We start from the raw sequence: 26,282 nt of genomic DNA on the forward strand, positions 1-26,282 counted from the left end.
GTGCTTCACTTCTTCAGCCCTTATGTCTCTTCTGTCTTTTGAGCTACGTGCTGCTGTTGCAAACACCCCTGTTCCAGCTGATGTCAGAATAACAGCCATTTGCTTACACACATGGTCTAAAATTTGAAGACAGTCATTCCAGTTTCTGAATGAGCAAAATCTTTTTCCCCATTAGAATGAAACCTGCTCATATTTTCACACGTAGTTGCCTTCTTTTTTGTACTTCTTGTTGCCAGCAGTTTTGTTAAATTTCAGTGTTCAGCAAAGGCTGTGCATAAGCTACTGATCTTCTTGAAGAAGCAAGGGTGGAAAAGTACATATTTTCATCCATATGCAAGCCTACAAGCAAACACAGAAAGCACACCAAGCAGACGTAGAGTTTAACAAGATTTAATCAAAACCACAATTAAGACCAAGCCCTCATCACACTTACTGCTGGGATGGATCACACTCCCAGCTTTTCTGGAAAGCAGAAATACCAAAACCCCTTAACATTTAATTCATACCATGTTGGTTTTTGCTGCAGCGTATCACAAAGCATCAATGTGCTGAGAAACCAACCAGGTGCTGCAGGGAGCTGGCTGAATACACAGGCTCACTAGAATGGCTTGAGTTGGGAGGGATCTTTAAGATCATCTATTTCCAACCGCTTGCTACAGGCAGGGAGACCACAGACTGACTTGCAGCCCACAGGGAAGAACGTACACCTAACATCAAGTTGGTGAATCTGCCAAACTGCAAACACCCTGACATGCAATCACAAAATAAAACAAGAGCCAAAGAGGAACATGAATGCTGGAGATGAGCGCAAGCAATTGGAGCAAGACTAGATGCAGCATCACTTGTGCTAAAGCTCAGCATTGTACATTAGCAGATTCAAGAACACACAGTAGCTCCAAGACTATACAGTAGTACAGAAATGCTTCGCTTCAGAGGTGTGGAGCACACTGTGTCTCCAGAAATCCATCTATTTACCAGTGATACAATTAACCCCGAGACTTCAGCCCAGTGTGGGGACCACTGCTGCTGGGGACACACACTTCTATTGTCCTGTAGTGGCTGAATGCAGCCTTGGGTTTCTTCCCAGGGAATAAACATAAGCAGATGGCTACCTCCTAGGGTATATTTGTTACCCAGAAACACTCAGCAAGTCTGTCTGAGAGCTGGGTAAGTGCAGCAGAACTGCTGCCATCACTGCTCCATACTTCATGCTAAATAGCTGAGTGGTGAATGGTTAGTAAAGGGAAATGGCACTGTGTAAGTCACGTTCCTGGTTCACAAATTCACTTCATTTGAAACAAAGCAGTAATACATATCTCATACACACAAAAAAGTACAAGCAGACACGTCTGTGATTTCCCTCACTCTTCCCACATGAAACAGAATTCAGGGTCTTTGGACAATGGAATCTACGTCAGGATCAATGAACAATTGCAGCAATGAGTGACAGAAACAGAAGCACACAGTGAGACATGAGCACTTCCCCAAAAGCCTCAGAAACCCCCTCAGCCCAAATCTCAGCAGCTTTGTTCCTTACTGCTCACAAGGCGAGCAGTAACTGGCTGTTCTCCTAGAACTTCAGGCATGCAAGTCCAAGAAGGAAACACTAAAAAACAACAGCAACAACAACAAAACCAGTATTCATATTATTTATGAAGTGGTATCTTAGTGTCTTCATCAGTCACCTACTGGGCAACATGGCGCCCTGTGCTTACCCATAGGGATAGTCAGACAAAGCCAAACAACCTGGAACACGTCATGAGATCAAAGCTTTCATCTGCTACCCTCAGCCTGCTCAGGACCTCGTTAGCTTTCGTCACACCCCAGAGCAGTACATAACTACAGAAATAGCAGTTTTGTAGGTTTGAGTAATGGAAAGAGCACTGAAGGAAGCTGGTCAGTAGCACAGCATGCAGCAGAAATTGAGCCATGGAAAGCAGAAGTATATTGTCAGTACAGATGGGGAATAAGAACAAAAAAACCCCCACCAGCACAGCATGTTATGAAATTATATTACCACACAAAACAAGAATCTTCCTGAGGACCACTAAAACCTAAGTCAGAACTTACATGTCAGTGGCATTCCTTGGTGCATTTAGAAGCATGGAGCTGTTTACTTGTACATCCTCTGATATAAAGTGTATTTGCATATATAACCCAACCAGCCCTACCACAGAGCCATGTTCAGGAAGGGCTCCACACTCCACTCACCCCAAGGAGAAACAGCACCAAGGAGCAGCAGAAGAAACCTACAGGTCTCCCAGGGACTGCAGGGCACTGAGTTAACACTCACCAGGTGAAACACCTCAACCCCACCCATCAGCACTGAGCCAAACATCCATAAATAAGGCCCAGGAGAAGCAAGGTGTGGGGTTGCTTCTAAGAAATGGTAACAGTATAATGGTAGATTAGGGTTAACACAGATAAATGTGTGTGCCCCGGTGGCGCAGTGGTTTAAGACGCCGCCTTGCAACACTGGGGCCCGGAGTTCGAATCCCCCCTGTGGCGCAAGTGGTAGAAGTGCCGCTCTGCTACACAGAGGCTCGAATTCCGGGGGCTGGACTCGATGATCTCTAAGGTCCCTTCCAACACGCACGAAACTATGAAACTATGAAACTATGAAATTACCCCATGGAGATACAGCAGGAATTCAGCAGTGTCTTCTTCTGGAAAAAAAAAAAATGAACTGAATTACATGAAATCCCTACATTTTAGAAGCTTGTAGGTAGAAGAGGAACAACGTGCAAAATAAAGAACCAGACCTTCAGGGTCACAGCGCTCAATGAACACTTCTCTGTAGGAAACCTGAATGAGAACTGGAAATGAAAGCTGCAAATTCCCTGCCACGATTTCTCCTTCCAGTTCAGATTTTCTGGCAGACACATAAACAGAGCTGCCAGTCAGAATGCAGCCCCATGTGTGTGACCTGTAAAATAAGGCACTGCTTTCATTGGTAATGAAATCCATCTGCTGTCCTCCAGCAGTCTGGAAAAGCACACCTTGTAAGTGATTTTCCTGTGTAATTGGAGTTCGTGGAGCCATTTTTCCTGTTAGTGAAAACAGGCAGAGCTCCAGTGCAGCTGATGGAGATTTACTCATTTAAATGTGATTCGATATCTTTATCTAAAAAAATAAATAAATTGAAGCATGCCACGAATTCAAACATATCACTTACAACGGTCTCTTCTTAAGTCAGGCACAACACTGAGACATTATTTGCATCTTTTATTAAATCTGAGTAAGAAATATCAGGAAAACTACACAGACAACACTCCTCCATGGGCAGACTTATATAATATCAATAACAAAACCTACTCCACAGTAATGTACATTAATAATGCATGCTTACTTGCAAGTATCCTTGCAATGCTAAAGCACGTCACGGTGAGGAGTAGCTACATAAATTAGCTGCAAACACATTTTACTGACATAAAAAATGAGCTCTGAAAACTGTCCTGAAATGGTTTGGGATCAATGGAGCTTCATGGTAACGCTGGATTCTGCCTAATGCAGAACACCCGTTTCCATATCCCTTCCACAACTCCATTGCTTAATGACAAGAGGAGCAGGTCCAGCAAGGCCTGCCTTGCTGCAGCAGTTCACAACACTGCAGCTCCTGCTGCTGCCTTTGGTGTTGGAGCTGCAGTGAGCTGAAGATGCAGGGTCCCCATCCTGAAGCTGGCAGGAGAGAAGCACAGCTTTCCTCTAACACATTACCCAGAGCTGGGAGGAAGGACAGAGAATACCAGGACCTGGACCTCAGCTTTAAACTCTGACTTCCACACATCCTGAGGAGGAACCTTGTGCAATTAACTTCCTTTCAAGAGGTTGGATTGAACTATAAATATGTCCCAGGGAGATCTAAAGACGAGGCCAGGGCAGAGCAAATGCCATAGGGCACTTTTTTTCACAGTTAATTGCAAACCCATCTGAAAATCTTTCACCTCACCTTCAGTTAACTTTTTCTCTGCACCTCAACCACGGAACACTTCATTGCTGCCCATTCTGGACTCCTCCAGAATTTAATGAAGTCCTTTGGCCTCTTCCACAGGACTTCTGACTTGCTTCTGAGTGCTGCAAAGGCGATTAATGAGATGCGTGGGATCAGGGCAAGGCACAGTAAAAGCCAAGTGACCTTTCTGTCATCCTGTTAGAAAACAGGAACCAGCTTCACTATGACTTATACTTCTCGCGCTACTAACGTCAATGGGAATTTTTGATCAGGCAAGGGAAGTTACTCAAGGTCTTCTCATGTATGAGTTTAATTGTATTTAATTACTTGCCACGTGCTCTGTAGAGATCCTCTTTCCTTGTCATCTTCATCCAGAGAGAAGAGTGCTTATTTGGGTCACCCAGATTGCTTTTCCCGTAAGAGCAGATCCTTCTCAATCCTGTTTGTCCCCAAATAACATCAGTCTCTTTTATGCACACGAAATATCCACCCTACACACCCCACAGCCACCACTTCAATGGCAAAGCCTACCTCACATTGCAGACTGCTTGCAAAATACCACAAAAGGCTGAAAGTTGGGCATTCAAGACTAGATGCAAAGAGCAGAAATAGGATTTATTTTCAAAGGCAGCTTAGGGAAATGTTCGTTTTGGAGCTTTGAGGTTTGGTCTCAAATTTGAACACACATACCCTATGAAATCCATTGCTTGTATCTGAATGCATGCTAGGTCTTATGTACAGAAATTCACTTTACTCAAGTTCCACCAACCATAAAAAAGATTGAGAGGTTTTAGAAAGGGTTAAAATCTTGGGATACATGAAAGTTTTGTAGTTCCCTTTCCATAACACATGCTGCTACGTTCAGCAGCCCATGTGACATCACATACAGCGACTGCCCACACTGGTGTCTCAATGCCACCTTACAAAAAGCCCCATGCCATGACAGTGCAATCTCTGTACGCCTACAGCTCATGAAGGGTCCAGTGTACTTTGTTTTCATACAAATATATTTCTCTCTATAGGCCAAAACAGGTACAATTTTAACTCTAAGCCCTAAAACACAGTTTCTACTACAGCAAATGCAACTAATGAAGCTAAATTACTTGAATTCAAGAGCTCAAAGGTGAATTCCTTGTGAATGCCGATCTTCTTTCATGCTCAGTGGTATTTTCTTTATAAAATCCAGCACTCGATTTTAAAAAAGCCCAAGAACTGAAGATGCTGCATTAAAATAAATAAAGAAATAAATAAAACCTTTGATCTCTTCAAAGGAATGATGGGATGTCAAGGGCCTTGATTTACAAACACAAATATGTTTGCATTTGATGTATTATTACCCAGAGATCACACGATCTTTCATATTCTCCTGAAGGGTTGACAGAGATCTAAAAAATGCACACATTATGCATCAGAGTTTAGGAGATGTCTCAAAAGTAACGATGGGTTTGGTTTATGCCAGCTATTCAATGGCAAGCTTCACTGAGAAGCTCTGCTCTACAACTCATCCCATTGCAATGCACTGAGTGCCACCATGACCTGGATGAGGTGACTTAACTAGTACATCAGCAGATGTTTTGGAAGCTTGTGATTCCATAAGTATTGTTTATTGGCTCTCTCACCTGGGCTTTCACTGTGACATACCCTATCTATCAATGCAGTATAAACATACATATGCAATGAGTGCCTTGCTTGATGTTTCATGTTGATACATTTTCCTGTGTATGATTCCAAACGCAAAATAATTCAGTCCTGAGCATCTCCCTCTGCTGACAAGATTTTCAAACCAAAGAAATATTTTCCCAGCCATTGGGATCAAGCTTTGCAGAAGCAAAACTTGTACTTAAATGTCCAAAACTTGAGCTTCAACTCTATAGTGCAATCCAAAGTCCAGCAGAGACTCCTACTTAGAGGTGGGTGGATCAGCCTCCTAGATAGAAGCTTTAGCAGCGCTCCTGCCTTGATTGATTACTCTTGCAGGAGTAAATCCAATGAAACACGAGGACATTACTCATACAGACAGAGTCTCACAAGGAGGTCAGACACATTTTTACAAGGAAATCAAATAGAATTTTAGAGATGAATGCATTTCAAATCCTGCATGAGAAAAAAAGAGAACAGTGACCTTTATTTCCTCTGCTAATGATCATCATAGACAAAGTATGGCTTAAGCACTAGAACAGTTGAAAAGGTCTGTGATGCCTACATGCTTTTGTTTTCCAACCTAATCCTTAGAGTGAGACCCTGGAATATGACCTGTGTTCATCTCTTCAGCTGAGCAGTTCAGACATGATGCAAACCACGTCCTGCAGCTTTTTCTCACACCTGCTGGGTTTGATATTTGCAGATTTGGAGTACTAAACTCAGAGCTACTTCTGTTGGTAGCGTTGCGCAAACTAAACAAAGCTAAAGACTGTAAGAGCACTTCTCTGGCTTTTGATGTTTCTATATTCTGCTCCTGGGATATCTGAAAGCTTATCTGATCCACATTACTTCGTATAAAACTGCAAGTGAGGAGGTTTCTTACAGATCCACACCTGGTCAAGATTTCATCAAAAAGCTGCTTATAGAGCTCTGCCACTTTTGCTTCCATATAGTTGTTGAGCAGAGAGTTTGAAAGAGGCTTCTCACAGAACATCATGCTCCTTTCTCCAGCTTCATCTCCAGCTGGGGAATTTACACCTGGCTTTTCAGGATGCTCACACAGCGGGGACTGACCGAGAGGAATATCTACTGACAGTATAACGGGGCCGTCAGAAAGTTCATCAGACACAGGGTCCAAAACACAACCTGAATCACATGTATGGTCTCCCACGTGGTCTCCCCCAATATGTAAGTCAGGGTAGTTCTGATAAATGCTGTTGCAAGACCAGGATCGACACAAATATGTCTGTTCATTATTTTGTTCTCTAACAGGGATATGCAAAGCCCGTGATACAGTTCTCCTAACTGCTCTATTCTGTATTACTTCAGGTAACTCTGTCGTGGATCTCTGTTGAAGACCATTCTTGTTTTCCATGCTGATACTTTCAGCAGAAATCTTGTCTGGATTCTCAAGTCCATCATCAGATCCTTTAATTTTTGGGTTGTCTCCAAGTTTCTCTCTCCAGATTCCCCCTTTATCCTTTTTGGCTGCATGAGATTTGCGAGGCTTATCTTGATGACAGATATCTTTATATATGAGCCTAGTTAAGATGCCTTCTGCCAACATGATGACAAGCACCGAGTAACAGCCCAGTCACCAGAGCTCCATGTAGTTCTACGAGTGAAAGAAAGATGAGAAAAATACTTTAAGCTCATTTTTTTCCAAATATTTTTATTAATTATGGTATAAGATGAACTATGTATATTTAGTAAAGACAAACTGCATTTTGCTTTTTCTCTAGAATATTTATATTAATAAAAAGCATGCTAAGAATCTAATCTATACTCAGGTGAGGATATAGGAAGGGCATTCACTAAGTTGTTCACCTCTAGTAACACACTTCTGCACCTGTGTATATCTTCTGCATTGTGGCTAGCTGAGAGATGAGCTGTTAGTGGGTAAGGATTCATGTAAAGGAAAATGGCAACCACATTGTTATAGAATGGGAAACACAATAAAATTCTGCTGTGCTTCAAATGTCTTTCTAATTTTATATTTAAAGCACCTTCACACATCCCCAGTGTGTTGTGTGGGGTTATTTTTAGCTTAAATTGCATTGATCCCTACCAAAAGTTGAACTTAGTGCTGCAATTGTGAAAGGCTTGTAAGTGCGACCAGCGCAAAGACAGACAGTACAGTCTGCCTTCTAGCTACATAAGCAGAACTGTTTATCTCCAGAATCATTCACACATGCAGAAAACAAGACATTTTCTTAAGCTCTTAAGGGACTCAGGAAACTAAGTATTGTTTTCAAAAGAAAGTTGAGGGGTGAATAGAAATATATAAATACAACAAGCTGAGACTTACCAATTTCAGTAGAGTTAGAAAGGTGGGTCGTTACACAGCCACTAAGTCTCTGACTACAGCTGCTCTAAGGGAACTCGGTCTCCCATGCTATTTCTTCCCTGCTGTGTGAGCAGCAACTGGAGCACATGTGATTCAGTTCCCCGTTCTGTTTTCCTTTAAAACAGAAGCGATCCCAGTGGGAAAAGGGTGCAGTCATTGAGTACGGAATGGGAGCAGATCTGAAAGAGGATGATAGAAACGTGAAGTGAGATGTTTCTGACTGATGCTGACCGGGTAGGAAGTACCTAAAGGCGCCACTTAAAACCAACAGGGATGATTAAATGTCAGGGTGTGTGGATGTCATCAGGCTGTTCGAAAGTGAAACTGAGCTCCCAGGACCGCTTCTATGTGTGTAAGCTGAGGTATTTACACCAACACAGCGCTGTACTGCCGCCAGGAGACGCTGCTGCGATGCTTTGATGAACTGGGGGGCAGGAGGATGCTCTTAACACAGGGGATGCGGCTCTGGGGCCGCTTTGTAACGCCCGGGGACACTCCGTGACGGACTGAACTGAGCTGCAATGACCAGAACCACCCGGCCACCCTGCAACAGCACCACGAACCGCCGCCATTCCCCTGCAATGTAAGCCTTAAAGAGGCGGGGCGGAGCGGAGGGCTGATTGATGAGGCTCCCGCTGTGGGGAGCGGGGCAGCGCTGCCGCCATTACGGGTAATTGCGGTTAGGCCGTGCTCTACCAAAGCCCCCCAGGGTTTAATTCCACGTAGGTGTATCCCGAGTAATTAAAACCCGTTAGCTGCAAAAGGTGAGAGATCTAGCAGGTTGAACGCGCAGCAGCGATGGGTACGGCGCTTTAATTGTGTTGTACGGATGCTGTGCTTCAAAACCTTGTTATTTTCACTGGAAATCTCTGTTTTTCTTTAACCTCACGGGCCCACTTCAAACCATAAACAAAGCACGGAGCACAGCCAATAGTGTGAGAAAGCGTTCTAAAACTGTTTTATTGGAATGATACAGGAATGGTTAGTAATGCATTTTACAAGGAAAAAGTCCTCATTGCCTGCCATCTACATCATAAAACAAACATGAGACACCAACAAACTCAGTCCTTGTGCCCATCGTTAACTCAGGTATGTGAACTAGAAACATGGAGGCAACGCCTTCATAGCACTCCCATATTCAAACATGATGTCCGCATCAAAACTGCCACGCACGGTCCCACAACAAAGATATTACAGGCATTTTTCAGTGTGCGTTGGTGCCTTGTTCCCTGGACAAAGACGTGATTCAGTCTGTCTCAACAGAGCTCGCTTAGGAATGCTGATACAGTTTGAACGCTACCATATGGCGAAGATGGGGGACCAGACGAGGAAAGCGCGTTTGCTTTTTTAACCTGGTAATTCTCTTGACCATCAGAAACAAGGCTGACCTCATTGCAGAATGTTCTGGGTCGCTGAGCTGACAGAATTTGGCAGTGACTTTCAATTACAGATTCTTCCAAATAATGACTGTAATTCACAGCACTTACTTTCCTTACACAGGAAACATGGGAAATTGGAACGAGGATACTGACTTGCGTGTCAGATTCCACTTTCTTCACAAGACTTCACTCAGGATTCTTAAATACCTTCTCAAAAACTTGGCCTTCAGTTTAGACATAGGAAAAGATTACACAGATATGGAGAAAGAAAAATCACCTCTGTTCTGAAAGATGAAATGACAGCGAACAAAGACAAGACGCTAACCTTAAAACAATACTCAACTTACACACTCAGAGGATCTTAAGAGTAAATTTCACAGACATTCGGTAATTACTGATAAAGCTTGTGACTAAAGAAAGCACAGATGTGTGTGTAAATTTGGAAGGTAAGGCAACATTAATCTATCTGTGTGTAATGTGTGTGCTTGCATTTTTAAGCTTCAAGCCAACCTTCTGGCTCCCAAATCAGAAAAAATGAAACATGAAATAAATGTACATATCTTGGCTCCTAACCTGGCTCCATGCTACATCCTGCTCTCTGATACCTGTAGAAGCCTCAACGTGATCTCTCCAGAAGCAGAGCTGCTCTCCAACCACAGCAAGTAGCTGCATTTCTGTTCACAGATATTGACAAAATCATTGGTTTCAGTGAGTGAACAAAAGCCCCAAAGAACCGTCAGTGAGGGAAGTATTTAATTACTGCACTTTAAACCATCTTCGTAAGCCTGAGTTTTTACTTCTATCCTGTTCCTAATGGGAGAATTTCAAACTGTAAACCATTCTGTAATGTCTCTGAAAAGCACTGCATACATTTCACAGCATAAATGGGAAACAGCCGCACCGCGATGATACACTGCAGTCTTTTGCTGAGCTGCACCACCCATTTCGTCATAAAGCAAAGAAAATCAACGTGTGTGTATGCAGAGCTATTAGAATGATCCTCTAACTATAGCAAGGACTAATTACCTTTCTGTATTTTGATGCTTTGGGGGGATAAGTACATTATGTGGTGCATAATGCATTTTAAATTGCTCACATGTTTTTTAAACCTGGTTCTTATCCTTCAGGGCACTTGTAATTATCTGCATTTTTGCAGAACGTGGCCAAGAAATTCAGGCTATCTCATGAGCACTGGGAGAACAGACAGGTTAATATTGCACGTGGTAAATTCACCAATACAAGACACTTTAATGGGTTCGCAATTCCTGTAATAGCTTGATGATATGGCAACAGCAATGGAAATAAGCTTTCAAACCTTAAAAAAAAAATCTTGGATAATTACAATAGTTCCTGCTATTCAAGCATGTAACTTTACTCATTTGAAAAAATACTATATGAATCTAACAACTACTTGAGCATGCATTAAGACGCCTAATACCATAAGCAGTGTGAACTGGTATTTTTTGTAGAGATATACATTAAAGGCGTTCACCCTTACACAGGTAAGGAAATGCCACTTCTGGCCATTTTGGCTTAATTGCAACATTGCCTGGGAATCAGCATGTATTTCTTTGAGGTGCACCGAATCTTGCACATAAACGTGTAACCAAGTCACGCTTAGGCAGCTGTGATGAACCCGCCAACAGAAAGGCTGTCCAGTGCCCTACATCTCTTTTTCTTTGTCAGAAGAGCCCATACAAATCACTTAATGAGAAATACATGACCTATTATTTTTTTTATCATCTGTACAGTGTGTTACAATACAAATCTTAAATATCCATCCTACAAAAGAACAAACATAACTTTCAACAGTGACTACAATGGTTATAATACACGCCACCACCTACAATTCCATCTGAATTTAAAGACACTGAAAAACTGTGTGTTTCAGTAACATTTTTGAGGCAACTCAGGCACTAAAGCTCGTATCTGACAAGGTTTTAGGTACTGTTGCTTTTCTTTTTCTTACACTTTAAATAGTCGGATTCCTAGGTACAACCACATCTGTATTAAAATAGCTTCTTGATCTTTACACAAAATGGACAAATCGCCAAGCCAATTTAAACTGTGTGAAAACCATTCACGTCCAATTGCTTCCGTTTCCTATGCTTATAACTTTGTAATAGTACACCCCATGCTTTCTACCTTTGCGTTCACATTTTCATCTCGTGTTGAAATTTGTGTTACGTACGGTGAATGCTGCAAGCACCAATCAAACGTTAGAAATCACATCTATACTTCTTGAAGCAGAGACAGTTTTACTATTATATAAAAAGCTGTGTAAATTCCCTTTACAGAACGTTAAGGCAGTTGAAATTCACGCTTGTTGTTTTGCCAGTGCTTCAGCTTCCTGAAACAGCAGAACAGAAACATATGTATTAGTACATTACAACAGATAACAATGTACACATACCTGTTAGGCAGCAACATGTGACATAAAAGAATGCAGTCAAACGTGATTAAGAAGTGAACAGCACTGAACCCAACTCAATGTATCTTCATTGCCTACAATTACATTGTCACATAAGGCACTGGCTTCACCTCTAATTCTGACCCAGCTCAAGCAGGACTGGCAAAAAATGTCCTGGTTGCCCCCATTCCTCAGCTTCCTCCTATGTGTGCACAGAGCAAGACTGACCGTGAACGTTTAAAACAGAAGAACAGATATAATGAGTTATCCCTTGTTTATTGTTAGGGCATAAGAACTACTTTGAGATAAACAACTATCTGAAGAACTACGGACAAATAGCAATATAGCAATATCATATATATTAATATATATGTTATAGATATTAATAAAAAACTCTATATAGGTTAAAGGAGGAAAAAAAAAAAAGACAAACTCAACAGTATCATTGTTAAAACAAGCCAGTGTGCTAAACAAACAGAGGAAGGACTGTGAAAGGACTTTCTGAGAAGCCTGTAAGACTCATCAGAGGGGAGACTGCAGGACAGCAGTCCCACACTTATCTCCATTATCACACACGGGCTGTGCTGGCTCTGCTGACACACTGCCACACACATCCCAGGGGCCGTGGGAATGGCCCCACACTGTGTGCCAGCTTTGCTCCCCTGCTCTGCTCCCTGCACAGACACCATGGAACAGAGCAGAGTAAGGATGTTAGTGAGCCACAGCACTCATGGAAGGGCAGCCCATCAGTCTGCAGCATAAAACGCAGGTGAAAAAACAGGGAAGATTAGAAAGGACAACAAAAGCTGGGGGAAAAAAAGGGTGGTGTAAATTGTCTGGAAGACATGTAGCTCTTTGAATGGAAACAAGAGGTGATGGATCTCTTGGCTTTCTAACAACTCCATTAGGCAGTTGCTGGCAGTACAGAAGTGACACCTGGCCTTTTTTTTTAGGCAGTGCTAAGCTGGAGGGGACTCTGGGCATTTCTCTCGTCTCCAGGAACAAACCACCAGGGCTCAGTAAACAGTTACTTGCATTTCCTGTGCTCACTTCTGAGCATCTCTTAATTTTGTTTAGCATTAATCTTGGAACTTGGTATTCAAACACCTTTCCAAATCTCTCTTAATGGCATGTATTTTGCTGCCACAGCCTTCTCTTACTGGCACACAGGTTGATCCCAGACAACTTTATCTAGCAACACAAGGTCATTAACTACAGTAACAATGTAATACTACAGTATTACAGCCATCCTGTAAATACCAACTGCAGCATCTACAAATCAGTTCCTCCTCCATGGCACAGGCAATCAGGTTGATTTGACATAATGTCATTTCCAGATGGATACCAAAAGTCAGAGCAACTGTAAGAAGCACGGGGTACAAAGTCACTTAAGCAAAGGTTATCTTCATCAGCTCATATTGCAAGCTGTAGCAAATAATATGAGAATCTAGCAGTGTACGACTGCATTAATGTTCCTCCTGTTTAAAACTCATCTTTTCCCCCCAGGACAAATGTGAGCAACTAACAGCCACACAGACTGTTTCTGCCAAAACAACAATCTAGCAGGTTAGGTAAGCAGCAGTGTCTGGAACTGCTGTGGAGACAAGTGACCTGATTCGTTATGGCACCAGCTGCATTTCCCGGACCTCACATGTAAGAGGCAATGCAAGGACTTTCCTACACGCCTTCTCTCTCTTTAGTTCTATTTTGCTCACTCTTTTGTGCAACACTGTGCAGATGTTCTCAGAAATAAACAGGATTTAAACACCCATTGCACTGTGTAAGCTGGCCTTCTGAAGCCAGAAATGTACCATGCTGGGGCACGTATCACAGGGTTTGCTCCCAAAACATCATGCAAGGCAGAGCTTTTCCTCACTACACCGCTCATTAGTGGAATTAACCCTAGAAATTAGTTTGGTGCCCCAAACTGTCTCGGTCTGACCTGTAAGTTCTAATGCTTAATGCTAACTGATCGTCATCCTCTTTTAAAATTAGGTCTCTGAGTGATGCACACAGTGTGACCTTCAACTCTTACATGAATAAAGTTGAAAGGAAACGGCGTGTTTACCCATTGGAACAAGAAAGCTGGAAGTGACCTGGAGGATCCTGCTGCCCTCCAGTGAAACGTATAAAGCAGGCTTGTCCTATCCTATCAAAATCAAAAGGAGAATTCCAGCCCACTGAATCGGCAAAGCAGCAGCCTGGTTTGTAATTGGCAAGGAAAACGAGGCTTCAGATAACAAGCTGGAGGAAAAACTGCTCTGAAGTAAGAGCACATTATTTCAAAAACAGTGATTCTGGTTTCATGGCATTTCCTCAAACAAAACAAAGCTTCACATGATTTAGGTGTTCATTGATTTATTTTACATTGAATTAATCCTTTGTTGTTTGGTTGGTTTTGGTGTGCAGAGTGTGCAGTTTGGAAAGAAGTCCCACAGTAAGGGACAATGATAGTGCTGCACAACTCTACCAAGCTCTTATTTTATTTATCTTTTCCAAAGCAACAAAACCGTTTCCATTAAGTTGGAAAAGAGCAGGGAAGCTCCACGCTGAGGATAGCAAAAGGACACCCTGGAGGTGATCAAGGCCAGGTTGGATGGGACCCTGGGGAACCTGATCTAGTAAATGTGTATGTTTGGTGGCCCTGCCAGGCAGGGGGGTTGGAGTTTCATGATCCTTGAGGTCCCTCCCAACCCGGGTCATTCTCTGATTCTGTGATCTGACGTCAGTACTGAACACAGATACCTCCAGGGAACACAGCGCTCTCCAGATCAAGCAGTATATAACGACAGTGTGTCGCTGTGATGTTAAAGCCTGAAAGCCAGTCTGTACACACACTGAATGTCAGTCCAGTATGTAGATTCATTGGGACACCCTCAGAACATGTGAAATATTGTGCTGTGAGCAGAAAAGAACAAGGTATAAAATACAGGTTGTGGTAAATGTACACACCTACCTTTGAACCAGGTGGCGCAGTCAAGCCTAAAAATGCATATACTGCATTGTTCTCTCGAGCTTCGAAGAAAGCTTCATAATCCTTCACAATGGGAAAAAGAAACAAAGTAATTATTACTTTTCAGAAATAATCGGAGCTCAATTTGGGGTGTTACCCAACCCACAATGAGCAAATTGCTTCCTGCGGCCTAATGCAAACCTCAGTGTGTCATCTCCTACTTGTATCACTGGCACCGATGCTGCAGGGTTTGTACTGTCTGAAAAGTGACAGACTGGGAATCTGGGGTTCTGTAGTAACAGATGCTGCTGCAAGGTGCTTCAGCCTTTCCCAAAGGGACAACCTCCACAGCTGTCATGTCTGTCTCCTCCAGGACCAGGCTAAGCCCACTCTTCATTGGCGTCAGATGTACTGATACCCATAGCTGCCACTATTAATTACTCATCAATAATGACAAATGGGCATCTGTGGACATTAACTCTCATACCCGTCAAAAGTTAAATTTAAACCCATAAATTGAGACTTCATCTTTTCTCCCCTCATTTCACCTTTAGTGATTAGCCTGCACAAATAAGTGAAGTCAGGTGAGACTGATGTAAAACCAACCTACTTGCATGCAGACAGACGTTGCTTCAGCATAAGCCCTGTTAGTGCATGAGCCTAGTAAAAAAGCACGTCTCAGCACTGTAGTGTTTGGTGCTGTATTAAGAAGTGCATTGCAGTTGCTCTAAATATGCACACAGCCACTTCCCAAGAAAATTAAGGTAAAAACAATGAAGCAATCAAAAAGTACCCACGCTTCCTTCTTTGCCTTTCTTCATATTTGAGATAGAATGCAGTTCTGTGTGGATTACAAACAGCACAGCTTAGTTGTCTGCTAGGTGAGGAAATAGCAAGCAAAAACCCCGCACTGTGGCTCAGCAGGAGCTGTTGCCAAACACCAACCAAAGGAACCCAGAATATTTGTGCAAGCTCACTGCTGTCTGAGTTACCACACACTTCCCTGATTTCCAAAGGCAGCACGTTGGACCTATGCCTTGCCTTTTCTCCCTTTTTAACAGAAACAACAGTACTGACTCTCTCCTGCTTTACTGGGGAATGTTTTGCTGCAGGAGTCCTGGCAGAGAATTCCACAGAGAGGCAGCAGCTCAGAGCAGGCTCAGTCATGGGCTGAAGTCAGGCAGAGAGCTGCCATTAAGGGCACGGGGCTCAGCACGCCTGCCTGGTCAAAGCCTGAGAAACAGCAAACGCTGTAGGACTGCATTGTGCTCAGAGCTGGGGGGCTTTGCAGCTGCAGAGGCTGTTGCAGCTGGAAGAGAGAAACTACAGGGAAGAGAGGGTTTGAAAAGCCTAGAGATCAGGGATGTCAAGTTATTGCTCGATTTGTACACGCAGCACTCAGGTGCTAGTCTGATAAAAACGTGTACAAGTATGTTAAATCCTCTCGAGGCCCTTCTGTCGACAGCACTTGTTATGCGCTGGGGCTGCTTGATAACAAAGCTGTTTATCTTGCCTGTGCATAGTTCAGCAGGCTGCTTTGGAGCATCCACAAGGAGAGGAATGCCTGCGCCTAAGGAGCAGGGTTTGTGCCAGCCTGGTGATACACAGCACCTACTACTATAGCCTCCCTGTCACACATGGGCTGGTAAAGATCAGCTTGCTCATACTGCTGCCAGTTATACTGCATCTGATGAAACAAACAGAGAAGTTCATGCTTGAGGATAGTCAGATAAAGACATAAGGGTGTACAAATGTGTGTGTACAGAATTAACTTCTGCCTTTCTGAGAGCTAAACTAATAACTCAAACCCAGCTACACAAATTCACTGAACTTCAAAGGTTCAAAGTGACATCAGCCAGAATGTTAGGAATGAAATCAGGTTCGGCACTGGCAGATGTGAATGACAGATGTTGCAGCTCAGAACCAGGCAGCAAGATGACTTAGAAGTGAATGCACAGCAGAAAGCAATGCATACTGTGAGCTCTTTTCAGAAGATATTAGGTTTTAAAAATAAAATTAACAGTTAATCTAATAAGCATTCAAGCATGGCCTGCTGAGAAGAAGTGCCGCAGGGCAGCATACTTTTGATCAAGCCTTAAAATAATTACAAGGAGGTATTCTATTCTCAGCGTGATTTTTAATCTTTCAAGGCATTGGAGTGAGTGGACTGCAGCTGCAAACAGCACAAAACCTCATCCCAAGGATCACAAAACTCATGTACTGACATAGGATGCATCACCCCGTAAGTATTTTGGAGAGGAACAGGCTGGAGCTATCTGAAATCTACACGCAAAACCCATGCGGACAGCTGTCTGAACTTGCTGCAGGTCAATGTATCACTACTAGACTTCTGCTAAGTATTAGATTGGTGAGAATTAAGCCTTGCTGATGACAACGGCAGGGCAAGAGCACGGCAGTGAGCACAAGGAGGGGTACCAGGGGCTGTCCCTTACCCCGAGGTAGCGGCTGTCGTTGAAGAGCCGCGGTGGCAGCGGGTTCCCACTGGCTGGCCGGCTGTCTTCAGGGACGTTCTCCCGCATCCACTTCCGATTCTCCTCATTGGCAGCAATATCCTTTTCCTCAAATTCGATTTTGTTGGCTTCCAGGAAGCCTAGAACATCTTGTTGTTGCTTTTTGATCTGTCACAAGAAAAGGAAGGGAGGAAGAGAAGAGTAAAATCAGTCAAGCGATTTCTGCTGCCGATTATGCAGTACCTGGGTTCGATACAAGAATGAAGGGGTGCAGAACATAAAGGAAATGAAAACTGTACAAAAATTTGTAGCAAAAAAAATAATTAAAGGTTTCTTTTCATTACTTCTCATCATCAGCAAAATTCTGACAGTGGGTTTCTTTACAAGCAATCCCTCAGCTCGGCTCCTGTATAACCGAACAGGCTGGAGTACAAAGGCTGCCTCTATACACACGACCCCAACCCACATATGGACTTCCTGACAGAGATCTCATCCCATCCCCATTAACAGAGAGATCCCAGTGCAGCTCTGGCTCACATTTCTCTAGGCAGAAGGCCTCTCCTGCAATGCTCCAGCACAGAGTCCTGACCCTGCATTCTGGCCAGAGAGCCCACATGGATGTAGTAGAACCTCAGCAAAAAGCAGGATTTCTGCAGCAAAGGCTGTACTGGATATTTACAGGAAAAGTGTTTTTTATTACTGTCATGCTTGAATTATTAACTTCCTGATGCAGAGATGTTCTGTTGTGCTCTGTTCTTCCTCTACATGACTTTACCACCAAAAAGGAAATTATAACCATGTGCATCCTGGCAAACAATGAAAAAATAAGGATTAATGGGAAATATGTACCCTTCACATTGCACCCTTCACTGCAAATGGAGCTTTATCCCAGCAAGGCCCCTGGGCAGCACCCCACACTGATGCTGTGCCACTGCCAGCTCTGGCCACCAGCTGCTCTGCATCCTGCATGTGGGAGATGGCTGCAGGGAGGGAGCAGCATTCAGGAGCAGAACCCCTAAGAGGATGCACAGTGGCACTGCTTGGCATCCACCCCTTTCTATGTACTTCTTCAGCAGAGTGATGATTCATCCTACAAGAGCCCACACAGCTCCTCCCAGAGGGGTCAGTGCACCCAATGTGAGTGCAGACCCTCAAGCAACATAGCTGTGCGTTAGCAAATTTTCATCATGGCTAAAAATAAATAAAATGGACGAGTTGATACAGCCCCAAGGAGGTTATTCGTGTTACAGGCGATATTTAAGAACATTTCTCAGCGCACACAGATTTACTGGTAAGAGATTTCCTCATTTGCCTTTAATAACAAGGGTCATAGCAGGGGGGAGCCGTCAGGGAAAGTTTTCCTCCATCATGTTACAAAGGTCAAAGAAAAAAGAGCCAGCACTTCCTCCATAAACTCTTCTACAGGACTAGAATATGGGAAAGGTCTTTGTAATTGTAAACTGCTCTGCCAGTACTCAGTTTTTAAGGCCACATGCTGACCTGGGAATAAATGGAGGGGTTTTTCTCCCTAATTACATTTCAATTAACCATTTCCCACCGGTTGTGTATTACAGATCCAGCCAACTCTCATTACTCTCAGTTCTTTAACTTGTGAACTAGCCACCTCTACTCATCCCCCTGGCTTTGTGCTGCTCTGGGAGGCTCGGGGCTGTTTCCAGCCACAGGTAGCACAGCAGGACCCAAGCTTAGGGCTTAGAAGACTATTGCAGCAGGTGACCCTCCCTGCTGGTCTGAGAGCAGCTAGTGGAGCTGGCTGTGCATTTATTCTGCTAATAGCACTGTGCGGGAGGCAAGGACAGCATTTTGGTCACTGCCCATCTATGGGCAAAGGAGGCAATTCTCCTTCCACAGCAGTGGGAATGCCCTGAAAAGAATGAACTAGTGCTGACGCACATGGAAACCCTCTTCTTTTGGCTGAGGAAATGAGTTAGAAGATTCACAGGACATCCCCCTCCTGGCTCCTCAGACACAAGGAACACAGAGCATTGAATGCTCCAGAAACACAGCATCCATAGCTGCCAGAGTGCATTATTTACCGTGATTTTATTTAGAAAACCACTATGAAATCTCAGGCATTGGAGAACCACTGGGAGGGAAGCGCCTGAAATAGAGCAGCAGGCGCCTGCTGCCGCTCTGGGGTGCTTTGTCTTACTCAGATGGGCACACAGCGCTGAGGACAGAAGCCCGAAGATGGTTCCTGCTGCCCAAGTTTGGGAAGGAGTGTGGAGCTGTGGGAGCACAGGCACCCTCGTCAGCAGCTACAAGCCAGCCATGAATTATCAGCCTTTCAACAGAGAACACATATAGAAACACATCATGAAAACGAGCAGCTTAGGACTATGATCAAGTACTGTCCCTCCTGGGGATGCTCGCCAGAAGTGAGTGTTGCTGTTCTACGGTCCAGCTTGCAGCAGCAGATGCCGTCAGTAACACAGACGTCAAGTTGCTGGGAGTGGAGGTGGGTGATGCTGTCCAACAAATAACAGTCCATCAAAAGTGGAACCTGAACTCCAGAACAGGCAGCACTTCCCACAAAATGCTGCCACACTTCAGTCTCAACATAATTTTGTTTCTTTCCATGTTTTGCTCACTCACATGCACACACAAAAAATGTAACTAAACAATAATAAACAGAAAGGAGACAAGGAGACGGAGGACAAAGCTGGTTTAAGTTTTCAAGAAGCCTGTGGCATTACTACTTCATGCCAAACTCCATTTTCTTCCAGCTTCTCAGCTCAGCTACAAGCTGGTATCCAGCACTCTCTCACCACAGCTGACCAAGGCGTGTATTGATTCGTGATTCAAGGCTATCTGGTTATTTTGACAAACACTTCCAAATATAGTAAAAATATGTCTCCATTATTTTAGTTCACTTTCAAGGAAGTGATTTCACCTAAAACAATTTGTCCAGATCAGCAGACTTTTGACAGCGCTGAGCTAAGATGTTAACAAGCTGCCCATATATGTTCTTCGACAAAAGCCATCGCAACGTCTGCAACAGCAGAAGGAAAATGGAAGAATCCGACATGAATGTGACCAGGATTGATGGAAGTTTCATCTGCAGGTCCTGCAGGGCAATGCTTGAGGACCTCGGGCTCCAAACGCAAGGTGGACCAGCACCAACACACTGCAAGGGAACTGCTGTTTGAAACACATCGCTGCAAAGAGCTTCAAAGAAATGTCTTATTTGGTATACAGAAGCATACAAAACGGTCTTGTTTGCGCTGCTGGCCAAGAAGGGTTTTGCTTTTAAGTCTTGCTATTTCTTCAGTTTATAAATAAACTCCCCGCTGGACAATAGATGTGTTTTGGAAATCTATTTCTGGACCACAGGAACCCAAAGTAAGCTGACAGTCTGAGTGCTGCTGCTCCGGCCCCAAGCTGACCTTCCTGCTGCTGCTGGCACCGCTCCGGCTCTGCTGCTCTGGCACCAGACGTTCCTGCTGCTTGGGCGGGCATGGATCCCTGCTGCCACGCAGGGAAAACACACATATGTATCTACACATAGTTTTTGCAAAGTTACTTTCAAAATGGCTCTAATGCTGTTGTGAGGGTTTAAAGGAATTTACAAGTTTTCTTACCAAGTTCTCAGCCATGGTTCTGCCATCGGTTCCAGCCCCAACCTGCACTGCCCCCTCCGCCTCTCAGCTGCTTCGCTGTTTCATTTCATTTTCCAAACCAGCACCAGGACACCAGAGAACAAAGACACTGCAGTGAAATGAGATCTTGCACAATTCTCATTTTAGCTTAAAGATAAAAACCACTTGAAAAGGTTTTTACTGTTTCCAATTCCAGCCTTTGGGGTTTCACCAGAATTTGAGATAAGAAAAAGCAGTCAGATCTTGGAAGGGTTTGCATTTCAAGGCACTGCTGGTTTTAAACAAGCTGCTTAATCATTGGGGGGCCACTCCGTATATCATATAGGATATCTGTTCATACAAAGAGCTGAGAAGTTCAGTCCCCCAGGTGACATCTTGCTGTTCTTCATTCACAGGAACAAGCCAGTTGTTCTTTCCCCTTATTAGCTACAAACCAGAGGTGCCAGCTGCGATGACGCTGGTGGCCACCACTGCCATCAGCTGTGGTGAGAGGACTGCAAACTGCAGTCCCCTACAGCCCAGTAGTGCTTGATGAGAGCGTCGCAGGATGTCTCTAAAGTGTTTCCCAGTGGTTTGTGTCACTCTTTTACTTGTCTCTGCCTGGTAGAACATTCACCTATTTTTAGGTCTGGGCAATTATCATTACAGAACTCAAACCACTTCTTTGCTCTAACTATTTTAAGCCAAACATGACACGTAGCAATGCCATCATTATCTGTTCCAGTGCTCAGTTACTGGTCTATAAGGAAGAAAACTGAGGGCAAACAAAGCAAAACCACCATGAACTTACATGACCTAAACCAAACAAGGGAGGCTGGAAAAGCTCATGCTGTACTTGCACTTCTTTTTTCTTTTCTTAATTCTTTTATTTCCTCCAAAGTGAGGCAGCATCTGGATGGGCTCCATATGTACTTACTGTTTCATGCTGGGAAAGCCCAGGGCATATTAGCTAATGTCCTGCACAGCTACTGCAGCAGAGCTGCCTTCATGTGGTTTGTCCCAGCAACTCAGGCGTCTCCTGTATGGATGCTGCTCTCCCCATCAGCCACTTGCACTCTAGCCCAGAGCTTGGCTGCAGCTCGGCTCTGGGCTCCTGCTTCTCACCTGTGGCTCCATAGGACACTAGATAAAAGCAGGAAAAAGTCCAGGACTGAAAAGATGCAAAACCACCACTTAGTGCAGGGCTGAGGGAAGAGTCTGGGCTAGTGAAACATTTCTGCAACATAACCTAAAGGTTGCATCACATCTGGAAGCACACGGTCTGCTTGCAACCCGGGCATACTGTACCATGCTACACAGCTGGTTAGCCTCTACAAGCCAAGAATACAGCTTGAACAAGGAGCAAAGTCCTTGCTTCCCAAAGCAAGATAATGACTTTCTCCAGAAACTATAGAAAATTATGTAAGCGGAAAAGCTGAATCATGAGAACAAAAATAAAAGCTTCTTTTATGGATTATAATGCCATTTTGAGTGCACTCGTTCAATAACCCCATGCCTAAAAATCTGCTAAATCCCACAGCAACAAAACCCAAACCAAAAGGCTCCAGTGCATCTGACAGCTTTATTCTTCTCAGCAGAGTGAGATACCAACACTAGCATCACCTCTGTGTCATGGAGTCCTGGAGACTGGGATTCCCAATAGGGCCTAAGGCACCTTGGGACACACTGGATTTTATTCACCCTTTGATGCAGAGTGCTGAGATCATGAAGCCTGTTGCAGGAGCCTGGCTGGAGCACATTAAGCAGCCCTTAATTGTGCCATGGGCAGCTGACAGAAGTGAAGCTGGAAGATGGGTGTTTTTGTCAGTGTTGTGTGGTATCTGCAGTCAAAACCTTCACCAAGGGCTGATCTTGCCTGACCAGTCTGGTGGCCTTCTATGATGGAGAGACGGCTTTGGTGGATGGGCAATGGATGTCATCTACCTGAACTTCTGCAAAACCTTTGACATGGTCCCTTACCACATCCTTCTCTCTAAAGTGGAGAGATGTGGATTTGAAGGATGGACTGTATGATGGATTAGAAATTGGCTGGCTGGATGCAGCCACAGGGTTGTGTGTCAGTGTGGAGGTTGGTCACGAGCAGTGTCCCTCATGGATCAGTCTTGGTGCTCTTCAACATCTTCATCAATGACAGATGCTGGCACTGAGTGCACCCTCAGGTTTGTGGATGATACCAAGCTGAGTGGTGCCGTCGATACACTGGAAGGAAGGGAAGCCTCCAGAGGGACCTGGACAGGTTGGAGAAGTGGGCCTGTGTTAACCTAATGAGGTTCAATAAGGCCAAGTGCAGGGTGCTGCACTTGGATCGAGGCAGCCCCAGGTATTTATATAAACTGGGGGAAGATCTCCTTGAGAGCCGCCCTGCAGAGAGGGACCTGGGGGTCCTGGTGGACAAGAAACTGGATATGAGCCAGCAGTGTGTGCTTGCAGCCTGGAAGGCCAACTGTGTTCTGGGCTGCATTAAAAAAGGGGTGGCCAGCAGGGAGAGGGAGATGATTGTCCCTCTCTACTTGGCTCTTGTGAGGCCCCATCTGCAGTACTGCATCCAGGCCTGGAGCCCCTGATACAGGAAGGACAGGGAGCTCTTGGAGTGGGTCCAGAGGAGGGTCACTAAGATGATCAGAGGGCTGGAGCACCTCTCCTACGAAGAAAGGTTGAGAGAGCTGGGCTTGTTTAGCTTAGAGAAGGCTCCGGGGAGACCTCATTGCAGTGTTCAGTACTTGAAGGAAGTGTTTAAACAGGAAGGGGAACATCTGTTTACAAGGGTGGATAGTGATAGACAAGGGGAAATGGTTTTAAACCAAGACAGGGGAAGTTTAGTTTAGTTGAACGTTTTTCACACAGAAGGTGGTGGCACATTGGAACAGGTCATGGATGCCCCATCCCTGGATGCATCCAAGGCCAGGCTGGATGTGGCTCTGGGCAGCCTGGTCTGGTGGTTGGCGGCCCTGCATATGGCAGGGGGGCTGAAACTAGATGATCATTATGGTCCTTTTCAACCCAGGCCATTCTATGGTTCTATGATTCTATGAAAATATTCAGACCCAAATGGCATCACTCCTTTCATTTAAATGCACACAAGATTTGAGCTTCACACTGCATCAGGATTTCCCAGTGTCACTATTTTTGTATCAGACGGAAAACAGACAGTTCTACTACCACATTCTAATAGCAAAGACCCTAAAATGCCATAAACACATCTGCATCACATCAGAGATCTGCTTGGTTCCCTTCCTCCAGCAGTGGCCCACAGCAGATTCCTCCATCCGTCACTTAGATGCAAGGAGAAGTTAACATTTCCTTATTTATATCTCCTCAGCTACTAGCAAGCAGCTGTAGAAGCACTGCCTAATGAAGCCTCGATTACTTTGTAATGTGTTTTAAGCTTACATTCTGTGAAGGCACCTTAAGGATTAATATATTAGCACATCCTGCGTGAAATTCTGTTCTTAACAAATAATATTCAAGCACTCAGAGAGCAGGCACAGAATTAATTTGTCCTTTTATACCTGCTTTTCAAAGGTAACACACTCCAGAGGAAGGAGCCGAAAGCTTTGATACGGCAGAATTAGTTTACTGCTATGATCACAGATGATCGCTCCATTTTCAGAAAGAAGGAGGGATGCAGCAGATGCATTAGCACAGCAGAGCACTGGGAGGGTAGGTTTTTGGTATTAGAAGAGGCCCCAAACCCCAGTGAATACATGATGTTAGAAAGCCTGTCAGCTTGAGAAGAGAAAAACAGTGACTTGCAAATGCAGCTGAATATTGTATGAGGCAGTTCTATTCATCTGGAAAGGTGTTAGACTTGCACTTCACTCGAAAAGGAGATCTGGAAAACAGGGGATGCCTTGGCATTGCTCAAGTCCCCTGCACAGCATGGTGTGCCCAGTGAGTTCCCCCTACCTGTGACTTGTGCCAACAGCCCCTGCAGCACAGTGGGGATGTCTGGTGAGTGGATGCAGCTCTCTGTGCTTGCAGTAGTACAGGGCGGAGAAGAAAATGAGCCAGGGGACATGGCAGTATCTCATCCCACAGCAATATGCACATTGTATTGTGACCTCAGGTCATCCCTGTCTCAGCCTTTTGCTCTGTTTGGTGCAGATCTTCACATATCATAATAATAATTTCTTTTGTGAGTAGACAGCTGAAGTGGGCCAAAATGAATATATCTTGCAAAGCCATGCTGCCAGTCCTAAGCCTTCCCTTATCTCGCTTTAGATGAGAATGTAAAGGAACATCAATGTATTGCAGAGTCAGAGCATCAACCACATGCACTGGCAACTTCCGCAGATCACTGCAGCACCCAGAGCTGTTCTCTTCAAAACACAAACACCACCATCACAATACAAAATAAATTGACCTTTGGCAATTTTCTAAGTCAGTTTTGTGGCATTTGACTTTTATAAGGCTGAAAACTGCTTGTCTGGTCCAAAACCAACAGAGAGACAGCTTCCTACTGCGGGAATACAAGCTCCATTATCTTGGTTATCCATTAATGCAGCATAAGCAGTGGCACAATGTGAACTCCCCATTTATTACACGCAGTTGTTTTGTGCTGCAGACTTGGAACTTGGCAGACTATGCTCTCCTGAACATCTACGTGCCCCTGGTGACAGCATCCAAGCTCCACATGGGGTTAAAGGAAAGAAAAACAGCTCTGCTCCTCCCAAAAAAGGGTATAAAATCAACCTAGCTGCTGCACATCTCGATGCGTCAGAGCTGTGAGAATGCCGGGGAGAGCAGACAGATGCACTCAGTGCCCACTGCAGCGCTCGGTATTAATCAGCAGGTTTCCAAGGCTGCCCCAGGAGGAGGAAACGCCTGCTTAAAAAAAAAACTGAAGTGTCCCCAGGATCTGGAACAAGCTCACAATTCTTCAGCCGGAGCATCTCCAGCAGTCTCACTGATCTGACCAATTTACGGTTTGCAAGAAAGCAGAAGTCTAAAAACAAACCTGTTGTCACGGCTTCTGAATTTTCCCTCATTAATCATTGCTTTTGTTTGCAGTCAGATGTCTGGCACAACAGCACGGAGCTACAAGCCTTGAGAAACTGCGCGCGGCTTTCCCACTTGGATGTGGATGAAGCATTCCAGGCGAATCAATGTGAATCCTACAGCTGGATTTGTGCTTGTCCATGCCTCGGGGAGGCTGGAGGAGACCCAGCCCCCCCCACATCTTCCTCCCAGCCCATCCTTCAGCCCTGGAAGCAGTGGAGCACTTTATGCCCACCCTGCTCACTCAGCACAAAGTGCCAGGGCAGCACTGAGGTGTGAGCAGGAAGCCTGCAGGTCCAGCTCCCACTGGCACAACTCCTCAGGGCACTGCACACATCTCTGCAGGAGCAGCACCTGACCTTAGCCTCTCTGTGTTACCTGCAGCACAGCACGCTGCCAGGAAATAGGAAATTCCACTATAAGGAGAAGAGAAAAAACTCTTCAGGATACACTACCTCTGTCACACACTCCTCACATAACTCTGAATGCAGCTCTTGTATCACAAAGCTTC

General features: G+C 44.5%; 2 protein-coding genes across 2 annotated transcripts in view; both read right to left on the reverse strand.

Annotated features, from left to right (window-relative positions):
* Window positions 1–4,546: 4,546 nt before the first annotated feature.
* Window positions 4,547–8,747, reverse strand: LOC107312847 (protein CXorf21 homolog). The gene is made up of 2 exons (XM_015860638.1): window positions 7,902–8,747; window positions 4,547–7,208 (listed from the first exon to the last, which is right to left on the reverse strand). The coding sequence occupies exon 2, from the start codon at window positions 7,158–7,160 to the stop codon at window positions 6,174–6,176; it is 987 nt and encodes a 328-aa protein (XP_015716124.1). The 5' UTR covers window positions 7,161–7,208; window positions 7,902–8,747; the 3' UTR covers window positions 4,547–6,173.
* A 124-nt stretch (window positions 8,748–8,871) lies between these two features.
* SH3BGRL (SH3 domain binding glutamate rich protein like) overlaps window positions 8,872–26,282 on the reverse strand; it is a 28,974-nt gene continuing 11,563 nt past the window's right edge. Inside the window, exons 2-4 of the mRNA XM_015860639.2 lie at window positions 17,136–17,321; window positions 14,686–14,766; window positions 8,872–11,669 (exon numbers count right to left, since the gene is read on the reverse strand). Of these exons, the coding sequence (XP_015716125.1) occupies window positions 11,637–11,669; window positions 14,686–14,766; window positions 17,136–17,321 (300 nt within the window). The 3' untranslated portion in view covers window positions 8,872–11,636. The remainder of the gene's footprint in view (window positions 11,670–14,685; window positions 14,767–17,135; window positions 17,322–26,282) is intronic.

Source organism: Coturnix japonica, chromosome 4, assembly GCF_001577835.2.
Source record: "Coturnix japonica isolate 7356 chromosome 4, Coturnix japonica 2.1, whole genome shotgun sequence".
NCBI lineage: Eukaryota > Metazoa > Chordata > Aves > Galliformes > Phasianidae > Coturnix > Coturnix japonica.